Source organism: Polypterus senegalus, chromosome 16 (genome assembly GCF_016835505.1).
Source record: "Polypterus senegalus isolate Bchr_013 chromosome 16, ASM1683550v1, whole genome shotgun sequence".
NCBI classification, from domain to species: domain Eukaryota; kingdom Metazoa; phylum Chordata; class Cladistia; order Polypteriformes; family Polypteridae; genus Polypterus; species Polypterus senegalus.
In genome coordinates this window covers 37,409,976-37,431,392 of record NC_053169.1, presented here as the reverse complement: position 1 = coordinate 37,431,392, position 21,417 = coordinate 37,409,976, and the positions used below count along the sequence as shown (strand labels likewise).

At 39.3% G+C, this 21,417-nt stretch overlaps 1 protein-coding gene across 4 annotated transcripts in view; it reads right to left on the bottom strand.

Annotated features, from left to right (window-relative positions):
- Positions 1 to 21,417, bottom strand: part of wdr27 (WD repeat domain 27) — a 332,022-nt gene that overhangs the window by 302,374 nt on the left and 8,231 nt on the right. For all 4 annotated transcript variants that reach the window (XM_039738896.1, XM_039738897.1, XM_039738898.1 and 1 more), the window contains exons 4-5: positions 12,726 to 12,850; positions 5,775 to 5,888 (exon numbers count right to left, since the gene is read on the bottom strand). In XM_039738896.1, the coding sequence (XP_039594830.1) occupies positions 5,775 to 5,888; positions 12,726 to 12,850 (239 nt within the window). The remainder of the gene's footprint in view (positions 1 to 5,774; positions 5,889 to 12,725; positions 12,851 to 21,417) is intronic.

Below are 21,417 nucleotides of genomic sequence, written 5' to 3'. Positions count from 1 at the left end.
AGAACAGAAAGAAGAGCAGAGAATTATCTGAGGACTTGAGAACAAAAATTGTGGAAAAATATCAACAATCTCAAGGCTACAAGTCCATCTCCAGAAGTCTTCATGTTCCTTTGTCCACTGTGCGCAACATAATCGAACTATCCATCGACATCTGAATGAAATGAAATGCTATGGCAAGAGAGCCAGGAAGACACCACTGCTGACACAGAAACATAAAAAAGCCAGACTGGAGTTTGCCAAAATGTACTTGAGGAAGCCAAAATCCTTCTGGGCAAACGTCTTGTGGATAGATGAGACCAAGGTAGAGCTTTTTGGTAAAGCTCATCATTCGACTGTTTACAAAAAACGGAATGAGGCCTTCAAAGAAAAGAACACAGTACCTACAGTCAAACATGGTGGAGGTTCTAAGATGTTTTAGAGATGTTTTGCTGCCTCTGGCAATGGATGCCTTGACTGTATGCAAGGCATCATGAAATCTGAAGACTACCAAAAGATATTGGGGCGCAATGTAGGGCCCAGTGTCAGAAAGCTGGGTCTGTGTCAGAGGTCATGGATGTTCCAGCAGGACAATGACCCCAAACATACCTCTAAAAGCACCCAGAAATGGTTGAAGACAAAGCGCTGGAGAGTTCTGAAGTGGCCAGCAATGAGTCCAGATCTAAATCTGATTGAACACTTATGGAGAGATCTCAAAATTGCTGTTGGAAGAAGGCGCCCTTCAAATCTGAGAGACCTTGAGCAGTTTGCAAAAGAAGAGTGGTCAGAAATTCCAGTTGAGAGGTGTAACAAGCTTGTTGATGGTTATAGGAAGCGCTTGATTTCAGTTACTTTTTCCAAAGGGTGTGCAACCAAATATTAAGTTGAGGGTGCCAATAATTTTGTCCAGCCCGGATTTTGAGTTTTGTGTGAAATTATGTCAGATTTGGCTTTTTCTCTCTGTTTTTTGTGTTGTTCCAATGCACATAAAGGAAATAAACATCCATCCATCCATCCATTTTCCAACCAGCTGAATCCGAACACAGGGTCTTTTATATATATATATGTGTGTGTGTATATGTATGTGTGAATATATGTACATATGTATGTATATATGTGTATATATATATATATATATATATATATATATATATATATTACTATATATCATTACTTCTTTAACACACTACTTCTCCGCTGCAAAGCGTGGGTATTTTGCTAGTATTCAATAAAACCTGATTTATTCAACACCTGAAGACATTTTCTGCCCACAAGTAAACCATCCCCATTACCTACTGACCTTCTCATTTATAAGCAATTTTATGATATCCTTGTGAGTGACATGGATCCGAGTGGAAAGAATCAGATTAATGGCTAAATGTTTGAAGACAATTATGAATCTTTCCCCCAGCAGCTCCAGGCTTGGTTACCGTGCAATACCTAAAACCAGATTAAGACTCCCAGCTGTCAAAACACAAACCCCCAAAAACCTCACAACTTCCACCAATCATATGCATAAAATCACACACTATGAACAGTACTTATGTCAATTATAAATCAAGTATAAGCACTAAAATAGAAAAAAAATCCAACATTTTATATTGGGACAACTTCACCTTTCTTTTTTTAGGTGCTCTTGCATATAATGCGTAAGCACCTACTGCGATCGCCATGCCTGTCTATCTGTCCACATGAAACAATTCAGCCCCCTGTGGACCAGTTTTATTAAAATGTGGTATGCTTTTTCAGTAAGCAGATTTATTGAGAAAGATCTGTTTTTGTTGAGAAATCCTGAACAGGTCGCACTGTGCAGTTGTAAAACTTCAAAATCTCTCATCTTACTTAAAATGAAGAAAAGTGCAACTTCAAATACAAATTATCATACTGTCTCAGTTTTACCTTGATAGCAGTTACACCAACTTGTATATTTCTCTCTTTTTCACCTCCAGTAGCCACCACTTATGGCAAACAGATCCCCAATAAGATTTAATGAAAAACCAACAGATGACATGCACAGGTAAGAAGTTGATGATTTAATTCTTAACAAGTAAGTTAAATGATCTTGCTAACCATGAAAGTATAAAATGTAAGCAATGAAAACAAAGGGTTATCTACAAGTGAATGAAGTACCCTGTGGTGTGCACCATTGCGCACTGACCAAATAAATACTGTTTACTGAACAGTAAACCAATCTCACAGCTCTATTGTCTACATATTATAATGATTCACTATTTCACTGTCACTATTATTTGCTAGGGTGGCCACACGTTCAGGTGACAGGGACAGACCTGATTTCTGGCTATGTGTTCCGATAAATAACTGAAGAATATTAAAATGAATGTCAACAGGCTGACCACCTAGTAAAACATAACTAAACTGAAATAAACATCCTTTCAAAATATTTAGAACATCTCGCACAAATCTTCAAAGAGGACACCCCATACTTCAGCTCACAGTTTGATGTAATATACATATAATAGCATAGGCAGAACTCCAGCAGGGACAAATTAATTAAGAACTCGTGTTAGATTTGACCAAGGATTAGACATAGACAATATGGAAAAAGGATCTGCTGTGGCAACCCCTAACAGGAGCAGCCGAAAGAAGAAGAAGAGAACAATATCGCCATTCATTTGTGTCCAAATCAAGGACTGTTTAGAATCATATGTGTTCATTTCTGAATGTGTTTTTTTTCTGAACCCTCATTTTCAATGACGTTATAAAGCAGTCAGTAAAGAAATGAGGCTGGGCTTTATGCATGAGCATACATGTTACACAAGTGATGCAGTTTTGGACTTTGAAAATCTGGTCTCCCGATAATTTACCATCAGAGTGCTGTAGTCACGTGATGTCCATAAAGGTGACTCTGTATAATAAAGTTTGCCTTTCAGTTATGTTATGATCTAACATTTATATTTACTGAACAGCTTTGTAAGTTCCATTTCATGAAAATTACAACAGCCAGACATGCTCAAGTAAAGAAGGAATTAATTACAAAAGTTTTTATTTTTTTCATTTATGTAACTGTTAATTGCAAATTGTTACTTTGTGTAAATATGGAGTGTGTGGGTGTGTGTTTATGTGTGTGTGAGTGAGAGTGGACCTGTCTAGGCCTGTTTTCAGCCCTTTATTCAATCCTGGAGAGATACCCTTTGGCCTCTGAAACCCTGAAATGGAATGAGAAGGTTGTAGATGCTACTTACTAAATTCTTTCCATTGAAGGCTACAGTACCTAAACAGCCCTGAAACACACTTGAATGTTATGCTATGTGCACATTTTCTAATTTGCTGTTTATTAATGTATACAATGAATGTAACAAATGAACTGACGAGTGCAATGTCACATCTACATGAAATCAACTTTATTCCAAAAGCACAGTTATCGAAACTCAATTTAACATTTCTAAAAGACACAGGTCACTTTGTGGCAAAAAGGTGGCATGTACTGGAACATTTGGGACCAAATAAAATAAAAGGAAATATAGGGATTCCATTATTCGGATATTGCATTGTTTGGATAGTCTTTACTGCGGCATTAGTCTCATGTCTTTATTGTTCACAGCTGCTGTACATTGCTTTTATTGGAAAGCGCTGATATTAGCCATTTCCTGACTAACTCAGACTCACTACTCTCAGCTGCAGTATGTACAACTTGTTTAAATAATCATTTTAGTTAGTTTCTTCTTTTACGTAGCAAATCTCAGATTTTAGGAACACAGTTTCTCTTGTTTCTCTCACCTTTGCTGCACCACTGAGTTCTGATTTTGAATGACTATCCATTTTGTCTTTTTCGGCATGGTAAAACATCAAGTGACATGTTAGGCACCTGCTCTAATCATGTCTTACCCACTTTTTATTTTAAACGCTTTTTTATAAAGGTCTGATTAGATAAGTTTATAACCATTGTGGTCCCCAGCCGGGACGCCCAGGAGGACCAGAGGAGGGCTTGTGCCTCCTCCAGACCACGAGGGGGCATCCATCCTGGTTATGTTGGGGGCCTCGGGTAAAGGGCTTTGAAGCCCAGCCCTCTAGGGACCCGTGGCGCCCCGATGCCGGTATATCTCGTGTGGTCCCCGGCCGGGCAGAGGAGGGCTTGTGCCTCCTCCAGACCGAGAGAGGGCGTCCGTCCTGGTTATGCTGGAGGCCTCGGGTAGAGGGCTTGGAAGCCCAGCCCTGTAGGGACCCGTGGCCACCGCCAGGCGGCGCCCCAGTGCCTGATTATCCCGGGACCCCGGCACTTCTGCCACACCAGTAAGTGCCGGGGGGAAGACGACAGGGGACACCCGGATGGCTTCCGGGTGCGCAGCCGGCACTTCCGCCACACAAGGGCGTGTCTGCGGAGGAGTGCCGGGGAGCAGCTGGGGCCCATCCGGGTTCCTATAAAAGGGGCCACCTCCCAGCAGTCAGTGGATGTCGGGTGGAAGTGGACAGAGCTGGAGAGAGGACGGGAGGCGGTCAAAGAAAAGGCACAGAGACTGTAAGGCCTGGACTGTGGGAAATTGGTGCAAGAGGCACTGGGGTTTTGTGCACGTGACTTTTGTTTGTATATATTGTAAATAAACAGTGTGTTGGGTGAAGCAAAGATGTCCGTCTGTCTGTGTCTGGGCCAGCGTTCACACCATGAAAAGTAAAGTGTGGTAGGAGTTGCTGTAGAACATTGGGATGCCTGTTGTTAAAAACTTTTCTTGTTATTAAGCATTTCTTCATGCATATTCTAAGGCCCTTTTGCAAGCAGGGCTCCAAGGTGTGCATCCAAGTCATCCTAATGGTAGATCCAACCATGGCAAAACCAAATCCATAAATACACCCGCCTCACTATTTACTGAGCACCACAGTGTCCCTTCTATGTTCAGTGTGGGAAACAAACTAGAGTTCAGTTACCCTCTAAGCATTAATACCTCTGAATTCTACCTGCACAAGACAAATACAAGCATACTCCTTTCACAATCAAGGATCCTTCAGCACACACTAATCGTTGAGAACATCAGATAGTGTTTTCACTTTAAGACAGGCCCACAGCTTTACTCACATCATACATTATACTGTATCTTGGTGGTGGATTTCTGTTTTCCTAGTTCCTTTCAGGCAATATACACAACCATCCATTTTTTTATTCTTATACAGGAGCTACTTACTATGAGGAATGAGAGAGCAAAGAGTACAGGATGCCAATTACCAAGAAAATAAAACATTTTCATTTTAAAGAATATAAACATTACGGGTACAGACACTGACATGACAGAAATGTAGAAACTGGAAGACATGAGAAAGAGACCCCTTTGAACATTACCATTTTATTTTATAAACTGTTGTGAAACACAAATCAGTGTAGTCAAGTGCCAATTTTAATCCTGAGTAAAATTAACGCTACTTTTTTATCACAGTTTCCTCTGCAGGGGTGCCTCTATTTGTTTGGCCTCAGACATTTTTATTCTTGGATGTGGATGTTTAATCAGCAGAAAATATGATGTCATACAGTTTAACAGTAAATTCAGTATGACAAGCGGCACCAAAGAACTGCAATCTGATCTAGCTCACTGTGCTTTACAGATATAGTAAGTAGCCAGAGTACACTGTATGCAGCTAAGGCAATGAACTTAAAGAACAAAGTTAATTATACTTAAAGCATTTTATTAAGTCCAAATCAAATCCAAAAAACATTTGCTAAATTGATTTTAACATTTTTTCTCTTGATTAATGTAATATCTTGGATTTCAGCTACTCATTACATTAAACCAATTTCCAAGAGAAATTCATTGTCATTGGCAGACATGCAGTCACTAACAATGATACTCTACCTTAAACGTTCTGTCTTCTGAAACTGACACAAGTATTTCTGGCTGCCAGGAACAGAACTCTGCTGCTGTCACTGAACTTGTGTGACCCTCTAATACAGATAAAATCTCCTCTTGCTGGGTAAAAAAAAAATATATGAATTAATTATAGTGTAGTGAAAGGTTTATTGGCAGATTTCCACAGTACTCTCAGGTTTGAGTATAAAATACATAATTAAAGCACATCTGCAGATTATCACTAGGGACCTCTTATACTTGAGGATATGAATCAGTCATCCTATACACATGTATTGCATTACATTATAGACAATAATATTCCATCTATCCATCAACTGCCTAATCCAGATATAGGTTTACAGGGGGCCATTGTTTAGGCTGGTAGAACTGAATGCATAGCTGGAACATGGTGTAAGTGCAATATATTGCAAATTTACTCATTCAATCATGTATCATCAATTAAGAGGTGCAAATCAACCTAAGATATGTGTCATTGAAAACAACAGGCATGGGATTAAGCAGAGAGACAGTAGGCTGCTATTTTAACAGCTGAAAGGCAGAATTACTAAGCACTGTGCATCCATCAGTGATACAGAAATCGGAAAACTGTACAGCACCTAGAAAGTGGGCATTTAGAGTAAAATATATGTCACAGTAAAATATTCTGTTTCAGATGTCATTCCAAGTTAAGTTCAGCTATAACAACAGTTTGCAACTGCATGCTGTAAGAGAAAAGGCAGCTCATCCCGGCCGGGACGCCCCAGCAATGGAAGGATGGGGGAAGGCAGCTTTTCAAGAACACTGTCTACCCCAAAACACTAGATGGCAGCTTCCCTGGATTGCAGCGGTGCTCCCCATTCCTCCTGGGCACTATGGGGCATTTAGTGCAATACCATAGCCCTGCTGGGTACCGTGGGTGCCACCAAGGAATGCTGCAAGAGGACCGGAGGAGTTGTATTTCATCCATAGCCCAGAAGTACTCCCAAGTCACAAGGACCTCCATCTGAGCTGGAAGTGCTGGTAAGTCATGTGGGAGGAAGAACAGAAGCACTTCCAGGTCAGATAGAGGGCTGCTGTGAATCCAGCAAGGGAGCCAGAGTCGGAAGAAGGAGGACAGTGCTTCCTGGGAGGTGTCGAGAAGGGAGAATTGTGATTATTGTTGATTTACTTGTGGTTATTGTGGCTTTGGTGCTTGGAGACACTGAAAAGGAGGAAAAAAGAATTAAAATACTTCTGAGTGCTTGAGTGTCCTGAGTGACTGTCTGTTGGGCTTAAAGGGGCAACAGTGCCACCTAGTTTCCACAATGTTGTATATGTTTTTTCTTTAAATATAAATCTAAAATGGTCAAAAGCTGAATTTTCAACTACCAAATCATTCCATGTCACTCAATAAAACAAATGCTTAATGTCATACGAGATAGTTTAGTTTCAAACTACATATGAAATTCAAATCAGAAAAGAAAAAAATAAGAAAAGAAAGAAAACCATTTCAGGTGACTACCTGTTGAAGCTCATCGAGAGAATGCCAAGAGTGTGCAAAGCAGTAATCAGAGCAAAGGGTGGCTATTTTGAAGAAACTAGAATATAAAACATGTTTTCAGTTATTTCACCTTTTTTTGTTAAGTACATAACTCCACATGTGTTCATTCATAGTTTTGATGCCTTCAGTGAGAATCTACCAATGTAAATGGTCATGAAAATAAAGAAAACACATTGAATAAGGAGGTGTGTCCAAACTTTTGGCCTGTACTATATATAATTAACTAAGGACATGTAAGACACTGAGCCCTGCCCACCAACTCTAAGACCATGGGATACGCTCAACAGAGCCCCGCCCACCAACTCTAACCCTCCTACCGCGTCATGGGATATGCACGACAGAGCTACGCACGCCAACAGCTCTCGGGGCACACAACAACTCACCAAACACAGCCTCAGTCGTTTTTGTCTGTACAAAAGTCCACATGCACCTCTGGGCCACGTTGACTTTACACTGCACGCAAGACAGAGAGCCACGATCTCCAACTCACAGAGCCCCGCCCACCAACTCTAAATAAGGGCAAGCAAGACAGAGAGTGCACGCAAGACAGAAAGCCACGCCCACCAACTAACAGAGCTCCGCCCACCAACTCTAAGACAATGGGATACGCATGCATTTAGTGTATAAATGGATATAAATAATTGCATGTAAACAATTCGCCAAAATCTGTTGTAGGTAAACGATACTGTTTAAAACATTATTGTTTTTTCATCAGAAAACCCGGTTTCCACATCTACCTGTATTAGTTTAAATGGCACTTTTACCACTCGCAATAGGGCGGACGCGCTAACTTATCGTGTCGACTGGGCAAAACAGTGAATGCGGCATCTCTCTCTATATGTCTATGTTTTCCGTAGCCTGCTACAGGAAGGTACTCTCTCGACCATTGGCATTGGTTTCGCTCCTTGCTATTTTCATTATACTGCGGCGGTGGTTTCCTAAGCCTTTGTTATACAGAATTCCTTTCTCACCGTTTTCCGTTCCTATTTCTCACCGTTTTCCGTTCCTATTCTTACACTTACGCTATGGTGGGCTTCGGCTAGTATATGATATTTGGAATAACTCATTTTATGACCTGTATAGTACATTTCGGAAACATTGTGGCACTGATGCAACGTTATTCATATTATTCATATTCATTCGCATGCCTTCTTGCACTTGTAATCAGTGACCGTTGTTTTTTTTTTTATCTTGCCCATGCAGTCTCCACTTTTTGGTGCACAGTGCTGTTTTTTTTTGTATTCCAGGACATGCAGAGGAAAGAATACTACAGAGAGGTCAGTTCCATGCTATATGCAATCATCAGATTCAAATGTTAACAGTTTCCACACACCCAAGGACCGTCCTTTCTTCATTTACGACATGTGAACCTGTTGCAATGCACACACTTCTCTCTATGCTATTGTTCCTATTACATTGAAGGGTCGCCTGACACTGACAGACTGAGTTTGCTTTCCTGGGAAAAGTGGCTGTCTTGGAAAACAAGCTTGTCGATGTTGCATCCTCTTTTGTTTTATCCATCGCCTTTTCTTGCAAGAAACGACAATGAAGTGCAAGGTGAGCAAAGAACATTCTTATTTTGTCAGTGGCCACCGTGCATGCCTTATAAAGTACATATGCATTGATCGCCGCCAAATCAAGCGTGTTATAGTACAAGCAACTGGCCACCCACGTGCTACTGCTCACTCTGAATAAGCTCACACCTTCTGGTGCATGACAAACACAAACAGCATCAGATCGGGTGTGAATTTATACTGGCGCTGTTAGTTAGAGTCCGATCAGAAGGGGGGGGCGAGGGGGAGCATGTTCGTGACTGAGAGAATAAACCTGAAAAAAAAACTAACTTTTAGAAATATTATACATTTACAGCTGATCTGATGCTGTTCGTTTTTAAATAATATTGCATTAGTGCAACAATGTTTTCTGATTGGTACTATTCCAGTCATAAACTGATATCTTCAAAATGTCACATATATTTGTCTCTTTCTTTTTTGCCCAGTGCTGCATTGACATCGTGCACCAGAAGGCATGAGCTTATTCAGTGCGGCAGGATCATGCAGGTGGCCGGGTTGCCTTTGCTATAACAAGCTTGACTTGGTGGTGATCAACACACATGTACTGTACAAGGCATGCACGGGGGCCACTGAGAAAAGAAAAGTGTTCTTTGCTTACCTTGCAGAGGAGCTTCATCGTTGCTTCTTACAAGAGAAGGCGATGGATAAAGCAAAAGAGGATGCAATATCGACAAGCTTCTGTTCCAGCCTCTTCAGTGTAATAGTAACTACAGCACAGAGAGAAGTGTGTACATTGCAACAGGTACACATGTCATAAATGTAGAAAGGACGGTCCTTGGGTGTGTGGGAACGGTTAACATTTGAATCTGATGATTGCATATAGTGCGGAACTGACCTCTCTGTACTATTCTTTCCTCTGCATGTCTTGGAGTACAAGAGAAACAGCACTATGCACCAAAATGTGACTGCATGGGCAAGATAAAAAAAAAAAAGCGGTCACTGATTACAAGCGCAAGAAGGCATGTGAATGAATATGAATTATATGAATAATGTTGCATCGATGCCACAATGTTTTCTGAAATGTACTATACAGGTCATAAAATGAATAATTCCAAATATCATATATACCTATGTCTCTATTTTTTTTTTGTCAGTGCGGCTTTGACATCACGGACCATAAGGTGCATACTAATTCAGTGTGAGCAGGAACACTCAATAAAACTGAATAAAAAAAAAAATTCAAGTGATTGTGACATACGAAGAAGGCAGATTCACCATTGTGTGTGTGTCAGCTTTTATCCTTCCAGATCAGAGAATTTCCAGTTCCAAAACACCACTCACATCTATATTTATTCTCAATTTCAGATAAAAAGTAACCACGTCCGATCTGGGGCGGGGGTTGGGTGTTGTATCATGATTGTGACTGAGAGAATAATAATGAAAAAAAAATCTATCTATCTATCTGTCTGTCTGTCTGTCTGTCTGTCTGTCTGTCTACTAATTCAGAGGGGCAGTAGTATGTACTGTGATCGTGACTGAGAGAATAAAAGTGAAAAAAAAATTTACAAGTTCTATAAATTTACACCGGCTGTTACAGACACAAATAAAATGTATGTTTTTATTAAATAATATTAACAATAAGAGCAGCTCACTACTCAAAACTGTAAATTTGCAGGGGAGATGGTTTCAACCTCTCAACCTCTGGATTATAAGTCGGCAGTTATAACAATAACACCACGGAAGCTGTTGTATTGTAATTGCACTTTTTGCGAAAGTGTTTATTTAATATTTGGCCATCAGCCTTCACACATTATAAGGTTCATGTCTACATTTTTTCATCTATTACTAACACATGAAAAACGTTTCTGTTTTAACGATGTGTTTACATAGATTGTTGTTGAAACAAAACACAGATCAAAATATTTCCCCTTACAATTCTGTATAACTCACTCCCAGATAATCAATCAAGGCAGGAACCGGGAGAACGTCTTGCCCGTTCTGAGGCGGTTGGGGGGATGGTATAGCAGGCTGCTAGCTGCTTGGGCTTATCGACACATTTACAAGACAAAAGATGCTGACAGAGAGGTGCAAAGGGATTTAAGGTGGGCTGGATTTACGAGTTTTTTCGTTGGCTCTGGTAATTCTAGTGTTAAATTATAAACTTTGTTATCTCAGTTCTGCATAAAAAAATGAGATTAAAGCCACTCCATTGTTGCTCTGGCAGTGTGCTTTAGTGTAATTTTCTTGTTGAAAACTTCCTGGCAGAGTAAGCAGGTTTTCCTCAAGGATCCATCTGTATTGTGCAACATTCATTTTTTCATTAATCCTGACCAAATTGGCAACTCCTACTTCTGAAAATCATCCCCCTCAAATGTGATTAAGCCACCACCACATTTTATGGTGTTCAAGCTAAAACATTCTATTTTAGTCTCATTAGATCTCAGGACATTCTGCCACAGTTTTGCAGCATCATTCAAGTGACATTTTTGTAAATTCTTTATGTGCAAATTTATGGGTTGTTTTCTGCCAGAGCTTCTTCCTTTTCATGAATGCCCTGTTTGTGCTATACCTTAGAGATTAGAAAAGATATTCAAGGCTCTACAATGGCAGTCTCTGACTTCTGCAACTCATTCAGAATGACAATTACTGTCACAGTAGCCTCTCGGATGAGTGTTATTCCTGTTAGGCGACTAAGTTTACTGGAGTGGCCTGATCTAGGCAGTGTGGCTGTAGTTTCATATTGTTTTCCATTTCAGTATGACAAACTTCACTTAGCTCAATAATGTTTCCTTCCTCTTAAATGGTTTTGTACCCTTCCATTGATCTGTGCTTCTCTATAATTATATCTTTGGAATGTTGTTTTTCCTTCCTTTTGGTTTGTTTTGTAAAAAAAATAATTTACCATACTCAATATGACCTCAATTTGACAAATGGATTTTATTCTCATGAATAACTGTGAACAGGTGATCCACCCATCTCCACATCAACAAATGGGGTGACTTAGTAAGGTGATATATTACACCCGAGGAAAGTCAGTTTTATATTTACAAAGAGTTGCAATACCTCTTAAATCTCAGAATTCTGACTTTTCCTTTTAAGAAAACTGTTTAAAGGTTTTCAGTTATTCCTTTTGATTTGTCTTGACGCATGCCATTTTGCAGATCAGCAGAAAAAATTTCTTATTTTAATATATTGTTAATTTAGAATCTGACACAGCAAATCATGAACATAGTTTTGAGGGCTAAATATTTTTTCAAGGTGTTGTATTTTCCTTTACTAATTACACAAGCTGTTAAAAGTCAATTACACTTTTGGCAGAACAACAGTACCTACAGCCCCCAAAGACTGAATTTTCAATACCAAGAACATTCATCAGTTCAATTTATTCTTCTTAAATGTATTTACACTTATCAGCCCATTGTGCTATAAAATAACTACAAATGTACTACAAAGGAAAAAATAAACTTCTGATACTTTCAATAGTGCAACAATACTACTATTTACAATCTTCAAATGCTTTCCACTCAGCCATTCATTGCATTTCCTGGATACATCTTTGCTACCTGATAGCTACTTTGGTCATCATCTTCAAAAAAATGTCTTTCCTATCTGAACTTCACAATTTTGTGGCTAAGTACTTGGTCACCATGTACCTGGAGTAACATCTTATAGTGTGTCATTCCTAACCCTCCCCTTAACCCTAATTTACCATTATGTTGCAAAACTTTATGTGGGCCCATTGCTTAAAAGTACACATTTTGCTTAGCTGATGCACACCTTTCTTTCAAACTCACTTCCATGCACATATGAGGAACTACACATTACTTACTATAGATAAAGCTGTTGCATCATTTTACTTAACACACATGTGCCTATGGCTTGCAACCATAAGAACGAACTTACTGCTGACGATAGCAAAATGATTTTGGAATCTGCACACGCTGCCACCACTTGATCACCTGGGCAGAAACTTAAGTGCTGTATGTGTCCCAGACGGGTGCCAATAACAATTCCTCGAGGTAACACACCTGAAAAGATTAGTTTTAAAAAGTTAGAAAAGGTATATTTACCAAAAAGTAATGCACGTAAAGAAATTAATAACAAAGTAAAATATTTAAAAGAGCATGAATGATCAAATAATAACATAGGATGGAGTCCAGGCTATGCATTCAAATACACTAACCAATTCACGCACACGTGATATAGATAAGGCACATGGCTGGGTAGAGTCTTAGAGAAAAGTAAATGTATTCATCATTTTACTAGGAAAACTAAATAACCATATTGACTTAAAAAGGTGGAATAAAACAATGAAAATAAAAATATTTTGAAGAGGAATCCACTACTGGAAAGTGCATGAGTGCCAACACATGTGTCCTCCACATTTAAAAGCATTTGATTAGGCAATTGTACGGTGTGTCTAGATGGAAAATCAAGGTGGAAAGAGATTACCAGTGACAAAGGCATCAACCATAATGTTAGAGTGCAGGATGCTGAACTCCTATAGAAGAGATACAAGAAAGGCAACAAAAACAAAAGAGAGTCTCGGAAAGAATCTGAGAATACCCTTATAATGTGGAAGAGAAGATAATGATTTTTTTTTTACATTATTGTTTTGATTTAATCTATTAACCGAAGGTTGTATGCACGGATGCTAGAGGCCAGAAGCAAGCCGTGCGCAAGGATGCCAGAGGCCAGAAGCAAGCTGTGCCGAAAGCGCACACGCACAACGCCTTAGCTGTACATATGCCAGGCGCCAGAAGCAAGCTGTGCCAAGAGCACATGCACACAGCGCCTCAGTGCCCCAGAGTCAAACCCAGCGGCTTCCCAGAGTCAGTAGGTGGCACCCAAACAACACAACACAATCTGTAAACTAAACTTGAGGTAAAGCATGCATGCCAACAACTTGTCATGGTCACATATTTAAACTTGAAGTAGTGGTGACTACTAACAGTGCCAGCAGTCAACTACTCCACAGTGCCAGCAGTCATTGTTCTCCACTCCAAAGTGCCAGCAGCTACTCTGCTACACAGTGCCAACAGTATTCCACTCCACAGCGCCAGCACCCCCACCCTCCATGATTTTTCATCCCTTCAAAGATCGAAGGGAACAGAAAGTGATTGCCATTCTTGGATTTGCGATTCTTTAGAGAATCGGGGGTTTACTGGTATACTTATAACATACAATATAGGGTAATAAATATTTTTACAGCAAGAGTTGAGGGCCTTGGATTATAAGTAATCAGAGAAACAAGTGGAGACCTTATTTGAATAGCAAATACAATGAATCTGCTTGGGTTTTGGATTCACTATTATGCCAAAATAGTATTGACCTTCTAGCAAACTTTAGGCTTGAGTTTGCTGTGGAATGGATGACCTTTTCTAAACATCTGGTCTCACGTTCCATTTATCCATTAATTTTCAAACTGACTTTTATACTAGTTTATCTTTCATATTATGTGTTGTTCATGTATGTTTGCATCAGTGCTACCAAGACAAATTCCTTGTACATGTAAGTGATTCTGGACAAGAAAGTGAATTCTGATTCTGACTTATTCCAATGATAGGTTTATGGAAGGCCACAGTGGCATTGGCTATAAAGGAAGAACCAGCCCTGGACTGAATGCCAATGCATTCCATTTAAAATGATGTGTTCTATTGAACAAAACTGAAACAAATTCCATGGAAAACAAATTACTTAATTTTTAGATAATAACCAGTTTTCACCCAACTATATCAACAAAACAGCAATCCACAATGATTCTGCTACATCAGTTTGAGCATCTCAGTGTACCAATGAAATCACACAGAAGGATTTCATAATATCATATACAATACAATTTATTTTTGTATAGCCCAAAATCACACAAGAAGTACCGCAATGGGCTTTAACAGACCCTGTCTCTTGACAGCCCCCCAGCCTTGAATCTCTAAGAAGACAAGGAAAAACTCCCAAAAAAATCCCAGTAGGGAAAAAATGGAAGAAACCTTGTAAAAGGCAGTTCAAAGAGAGACCCCTTTCCAGGTAGGTTGGGCAGAACAGAACAAATCCTCAATACAGTATAAAAATAAAAATTTTAGAAGTACGTAGCAGAATTTAATAGTAGATGATATCACATAATATGATTTGGATTTGTTTAGAGTCCTGGAGACCTCAGTCATCAAGCTGCCTCCCCCATTTGGCCATTCCACGGCTGAAACAGCGCTGGGCCAGCCAATCCGATGAAAGGACCCCACTTTCCCATGATTCCTGCGAACATCCATCTGGGATGGCTTTACCTTAGGCAGACAAAACAACTTGGCAGGTGGGCAATGGCACCAAGTGCCACATTTGAGTACCAAGAAGAGAAACAGAATAGGTGAGGGTTAGTATCCAATTCTAACTATCATGTTACTTCTGTTTTAGTGCTAATGACTAATAACAGAGATGCAGTCTGTACAGTTAATCAGCAGCTCTAGTCAGGATATGCTAAACTGAAGTAGTGAGTCTTCAGCCGGGATTTAAAAGCTGAGACCGAAGGGGCATCTCTTATAGTAGCAGGTTGACCATTCCACAGTTTAGGGGTCCCTGTAACTAAAAGCTTGAGCCTCCCACTGTTATTTTATTAATCCTTGGAATCCTAAGCAGACCGGCATCTTCAGATCTTAATGTGCACTCTGGTTTGTAAGTCATGATAAGTACAGACAAGTAAGCCGGACCGTGGCCATTTAATCTATACTAATAAAAGGCAAAGCCCTCACTCACTCACTCACTGACTCATCACTAATTCTCCAACTTCCCGTGTGGGTGGAAGGCTGAAATTTGGCAGGTTCATTCCTTACAGCTTCCTTACAAAAGTTGGGCAGGTTTTATATCGAAATTCTACGCGTAATGGTCATAACTGGAAGCAGTTTTTCTCCATTTACTGTAATGGAGATGAGCTTCAACGCCGTGGGCGGAGTTTCGTGTGACATCATCACGCCTCCCACGTAATCACGCAGTACATAGAAAACCAGGAAGACCTCAAAAAAGCGCTTAAGAAAACATGCATTATATAATTGAGAAGGCAGCGAAACAATAAGAAGCGAGCGAGTGACATATACAACCAAATTTATGAGTTCTGCTACTTCGGAAACAAAGCACGATGTAAACCTACACTTTAAATTAAGTTCATAGACAGGCTGCCGCTGGCGTTTGTAATTTAGTGCCTGCCCATATAAGGCCGTCCGTCAGCGGCAATCCAATAGCAAACTGCCACGGGTAAATATTCACGGGTGAAGGACTGTGCTTATGGAGAGGAAGATGAGATGGTCAGGGTGGTGTTTGGTACAAACTCAGCGAAACTGCGAGAGAAAGTTTTAAGTGCCAGGACTAAGGTAACATTAAATAAAGCTATGGACATAGCACGAGATGGCACCAGCACAGCTGGGAACCTTCGATGCAAGTACACCGAGTGGCTCACGTGAACTGACGCAGTGCACAGATAAAAGCAACAGTTCCAAAGAGTGCTGAACAAAAACCGAATTACACAATTGAAAAGGCAGCAAAAAATATGAAGCGTCTGATAAGCATATTCATAAATGCAGCTACTGTGGAAACAAAGCACACGGTGGAAAAAGTCAATGTCCCGCTAAAGGAAGACAGTGTAAAAAACCCGTGCATGCAGTGTGTCAGGTCTCAGATAAAGAAGAAGACGAGCTGTTTATTGATGCAGTAAGAAACGAATCGATGAATGAAACCTGTCATCTTTACAACGATTGACAAACACGGAATGTAACTTGAACACAACACATCCTACAAATACGAACCTGATTGAAAGAAATAATGATAATCAAATCCTTGATGACAGCAACACTCAGTAACACTCACAAAACAAATACTGTATATTGACAGTCATGTTACGTTATTTTTAAAATGTTCCCTTTTCTTTTCTACCTTTTTAACACACTACTTCTCCGCTGCGATACGCGGGTATATATATATATATATATATATATCCCGCTCTACATACTCGAATAATGGATACTTTATTCGCCATCAATGATTGTTTTGGTAAAGCCATACTCAGTGTATTCATTAGATGAATGGTAAAAAAGTAAGGGCGAGGGAGGATGACTCATTGAGGCATGCAGGCTGTAGTCTTGCGTCAACTCTATCTGAATTGCGATCACATTTGAAAAATATATCTTTTCAAGTTCTATTTAGTCCATATGTGTCAAACTCAAGGGCCGGGCCACATCCGCCCGGCGTAATTATATCCGCCCGAGATCAATACTGTATTATTGTTATTAAAGCCGGGTATATGAAGCGCTGGTAACACAATAAACTACAGATCCCATAATGCAGCGCTTCAGCTGCCTTGCCAACACTTACCGCTTACTACAGTTATTGCGCACTGAGTTTGCACAGCGCTTTGGTGACTTTGAAGAACAAAAAAAGTCCGTCTACATGCGGCTCGAACCTTGTGCATGTTTGGTAGCACATATCTGTGTGAGAAGCTCTTCTCAGTGATAAAGACTAACAAAACAGCACACAGGAGTCGCCTCACCGATGAGCACCTGCAATCCATTCTGAGAATCTCCACAACACAGAACCTCACACCAAACAGAAACGAACTTATGGCCAAAAAAAGATGCCAGGCGTCCAGCTCTAAAATGACATATGAGCAAAGACAACTGAATGATTTGATTTGTTATTGCACGTAAGAGCGGGAGTCAACCGTTTTAACAAACAGCGTATTGCACTGATACGAAATAGCTGTGTGTGTATATATGTAGATATGTATGTATATGTATATATATGTTTATATATGTGTGTATGTATGTATGTATATATATATATATATATATGTATTTGTGTGTATATATGTGTGTGTATGTATGTATATGTGTGTATATATGTGTGTGTATATATGTAGATATATATGTATGTATATATTTGTATATGTATAGATATGTATATATATATATGTTTATGTGTGTGTGTGTAAATATATATATATATATGACAACAACACTCATCACTCACAACAGTGACAAAACAATTACATTGACAATCAGGTTACGTTATTTTCAAAATGTTTCCTTTTCTTTTCATTGCTTCTTTAACACACTACTTCTCCGATGCGAAGCGCGGGTATTTTGCTAGTACTTTATATGTTAAAAGGAGGATTTTGAAATCTCCCCTAAACTTAACCAGGAGCCAGTGTAAGGATTAAAGAACTGGAGTTATATGTTCATACTTTCTTGTTCTTGTAATAATTCGTACAGCAGCAATTTGGATTAACTGGAGGCTGTATAAAGAACAGTTTGAACATCCAGTGAATACCGCATTGCAGTAGTCAATCCCACTAGATCCTACATATCATCCCCTGCTGTTGTGATTGCATTCATTTGCATCTTTGCAGAAATTAGAAGCAGTTTGCTGCAATTGTATAATAGAATACAGACTCAACATGCAGTTTATGTGTGATGTGTACCCTATCAATCTCATGGATGAATTACAATGTGCTAGAATCTCAACATGATGCATGTACACAGTATACTTCAGAACTTTGCCTTTATGAGGTGATAAGAAGTATTATTTCAGAATAGCTATTATACACGCCATTTAATTTGTCACAAAGCTACTAAATTAAGTCTACTGGTAAAAGTATGCTTTAAATGTAATAAAGCCTCCCCACAGCTTCTCTGATCTATCTCTCTTGTCCAAGAAACTAATATGCCAAGCCAGGTGAACTTCTATTTTGCTCACAGTTTCACCAGAAATAGTACAGAAAGAGCATCTGAGGAGCTGAAAATCCCATCCCTTCAGTACCACAGTGCTGTAAAACTGGAAAGGGAGCAAATTTTGTTGTATGTATCCACTACATTGAAATTCTAATTTATATTTGTTCTCTGAGTAACAATAAAGTAAATTAAATGGACCCTGTGATGAACTGATGCCCTGTACAGGTGTTGTTCCTACCACATGCCCTATGATTGCTGGGGTAGAAGATGGACAGATGAATGAATAAACTAAATGTAAATAGATCATATCTGTAGCATATATATATATATATATATATATATATATATATATATATATATATATATATATATATATATATATATATATATATATATATATATATATATATATATATATATATATATATATATATATATATATATATATATAGTGGAACAAGCCCCGGACACAGACAGACAGACAACGTTTTGTCACCCAACACACATATTTATTTACACTGATATTTACAGTTACGTGCACAACCCAGTGCCTCTAGCACCAATCACCCCAAAGTCCAGGCCTCTCTCTTTAGTGCCTCTCTTCTTCCAGCTGTCTCCACTCCTCTCCAGCAAGACTTTGTCCACTCCTCACCCGACTCCAGCCATCGAATGGAGGGAGGGGGCCCCTTTTATAGCCACCCGGATGTGCTTCAGGTGTCCTCCAGTAACCTTCCGCCAACACGCCCCTGTGTGGCGGAAGCACCGGCTGTGTACCCGGAAGCACTCCTGGTGTCCCTGATCCTCTCCCCCCCCAGCACTTCCAGGTGCAGCAGAAGTGCTGAGATCCAGGGCTCTCCAAGCATTGGACATATATTGTGACGGACGGCTGGGAGCACCTGGGGCACATCCGGGTGCAATATGAAACAAGGGGGCCTTACTTCATTCCTGGAGCCAGAGTCACAAGGTGGAGGACAGAGCTTGCGGGAGAGGAGTGAAGGCATCAGAAGAGAAAGAGAGAGAAAAGAAAAGAAAAGAAGGGACTGAGCTATTTGTGGTAATTTGTGTACTGTGTGCCAGAAAAAATTGTGTCTCGTGTCTGGGCTCATTCTTCATTCTTCATATATATATATGTGTGTGTGTGTGTGTGTGTGTGTGTGTGTGTGTGTGTGTGTGTGTGTGTGTGTGTGTGTGTGTGTGTGTGCGTGTGTGTGTGTGTGTGTGTACATCTTAAAGCAAAAGTACTTAACATGGTTTAACAGTTACACGTTTAATAAATAGAATGGACGGTATTAAAATTGTAAGAAACCTTGATGATCCTTTGGGCATTGACATCATGAGTCACAAGATCATGTTCATTTGATCCAAAACCACTGATCTGCCACAACCAAAATAGCCACGGAACAAAAATGACCTTATTACAATGGTATTATAATACTAATTAGAAAAAAGATAAAATTTTGTAACACTTTAAAAATAAAAAGATTCTTGCAGAACAAGTACACAAATAAAATCCACACAATTTAAAATTCTAGAACCAGAACAAACAGTAAATAAACCAAATAACTACATTATCTCATCATTTTTGGTGCTTGAGATCCACTTTCAAATTTAATACCAGGAATTCTGTTAACTGGATGTTTTGTTTTATTTTTCTTCACCGTTAATTGTCCATATTTTCTGTTAGCTGAAAGTTATATTTGTATGATGCTGAGTACATTTTAAGCAAAGTCAGTGATCCCTAAATTATTCTTTATTTACTTTGATATAGGCATTAATGTTTGTAAATGTTGCACGGTGTCTGCAAAGTAAAAAGCTGTACAAAAGAAAAAAAAAATTTGAATTCAATTTAATAAAAACTACCAGCTTCTTAAGATCCTTTAATGAGCAAAGTTGGATTGGTATTATTGATATGTGGCTCCATGTAATCAATTATTGGTTTTTGATGCTAACAGATAATGTGTCAATATTTGTGAAAAGAGTGCCACCTGCTCCAATTTTTGAATGTGTAATCCGAAAAAATATAATGACTTGTTCATCTGAGCTGCTTTTTGGCATCCAAAGCCAAATTTGCATGACAGTTGCAAACCCTGAATAAGAACACATTCCATCCTAAGTCACAATAGCACTAGGCCAGTATGGAGTCATCCAACATATAGATTCCACATAAGCTAATACAAAGAGAGAAGTCTAAGTGTAATGACTGGTCCAGATGTTCCCATTCTGTGTCAGAACATTTGCTTGTTTCAAGAAGACACACCAGCACTAGAAATCAAGCTTTTTCTTTTCAAATCATTGAATATTTTTTCCTGTTTTTACATTGGTATGTTTGTCGGCTGATAGCTGTGAGTATTTAAAAAGGTACATTTTTCAGGGAGCGCTTTTTCCATGTAAAGTATAGATAGGGTCACCAGCTGCAACATTGCATAACAAGATATTAAAATATGTGTGTCTAGATATCACTCTCCTGGTACCACTACTGTACCATACTGTTGGCTGACTAACTGTCACTCATGTGCTACTCTGCACAAGACAATGACTCCTTCTATCAGCCCCTTTAATCTTCATCAGTTTCCTACCACATTACCAGTTGTGGCTGATGTTTTCCTAGGGACTGAGCACTCTTGATACACCTTTGATACTATTCCAATTCCTAATACACTCATATCAGTGGATTAGACTGATCAATACCATGATGTGTTCATACATGCCTGTATTCTCAAACCTACTTAATCTGACTTGGGGTCACAGGTGCTGGGTACAATCCTAGCAGCACTGGACACAAAGCAGAAAATAACCCTGGACAGGATTCCAGATCTGTTTTCAGGATTGAAAACCACAAAACATACAGGTGCATAATGGGGAAGAGTTTATGCTGAACTTATACATAT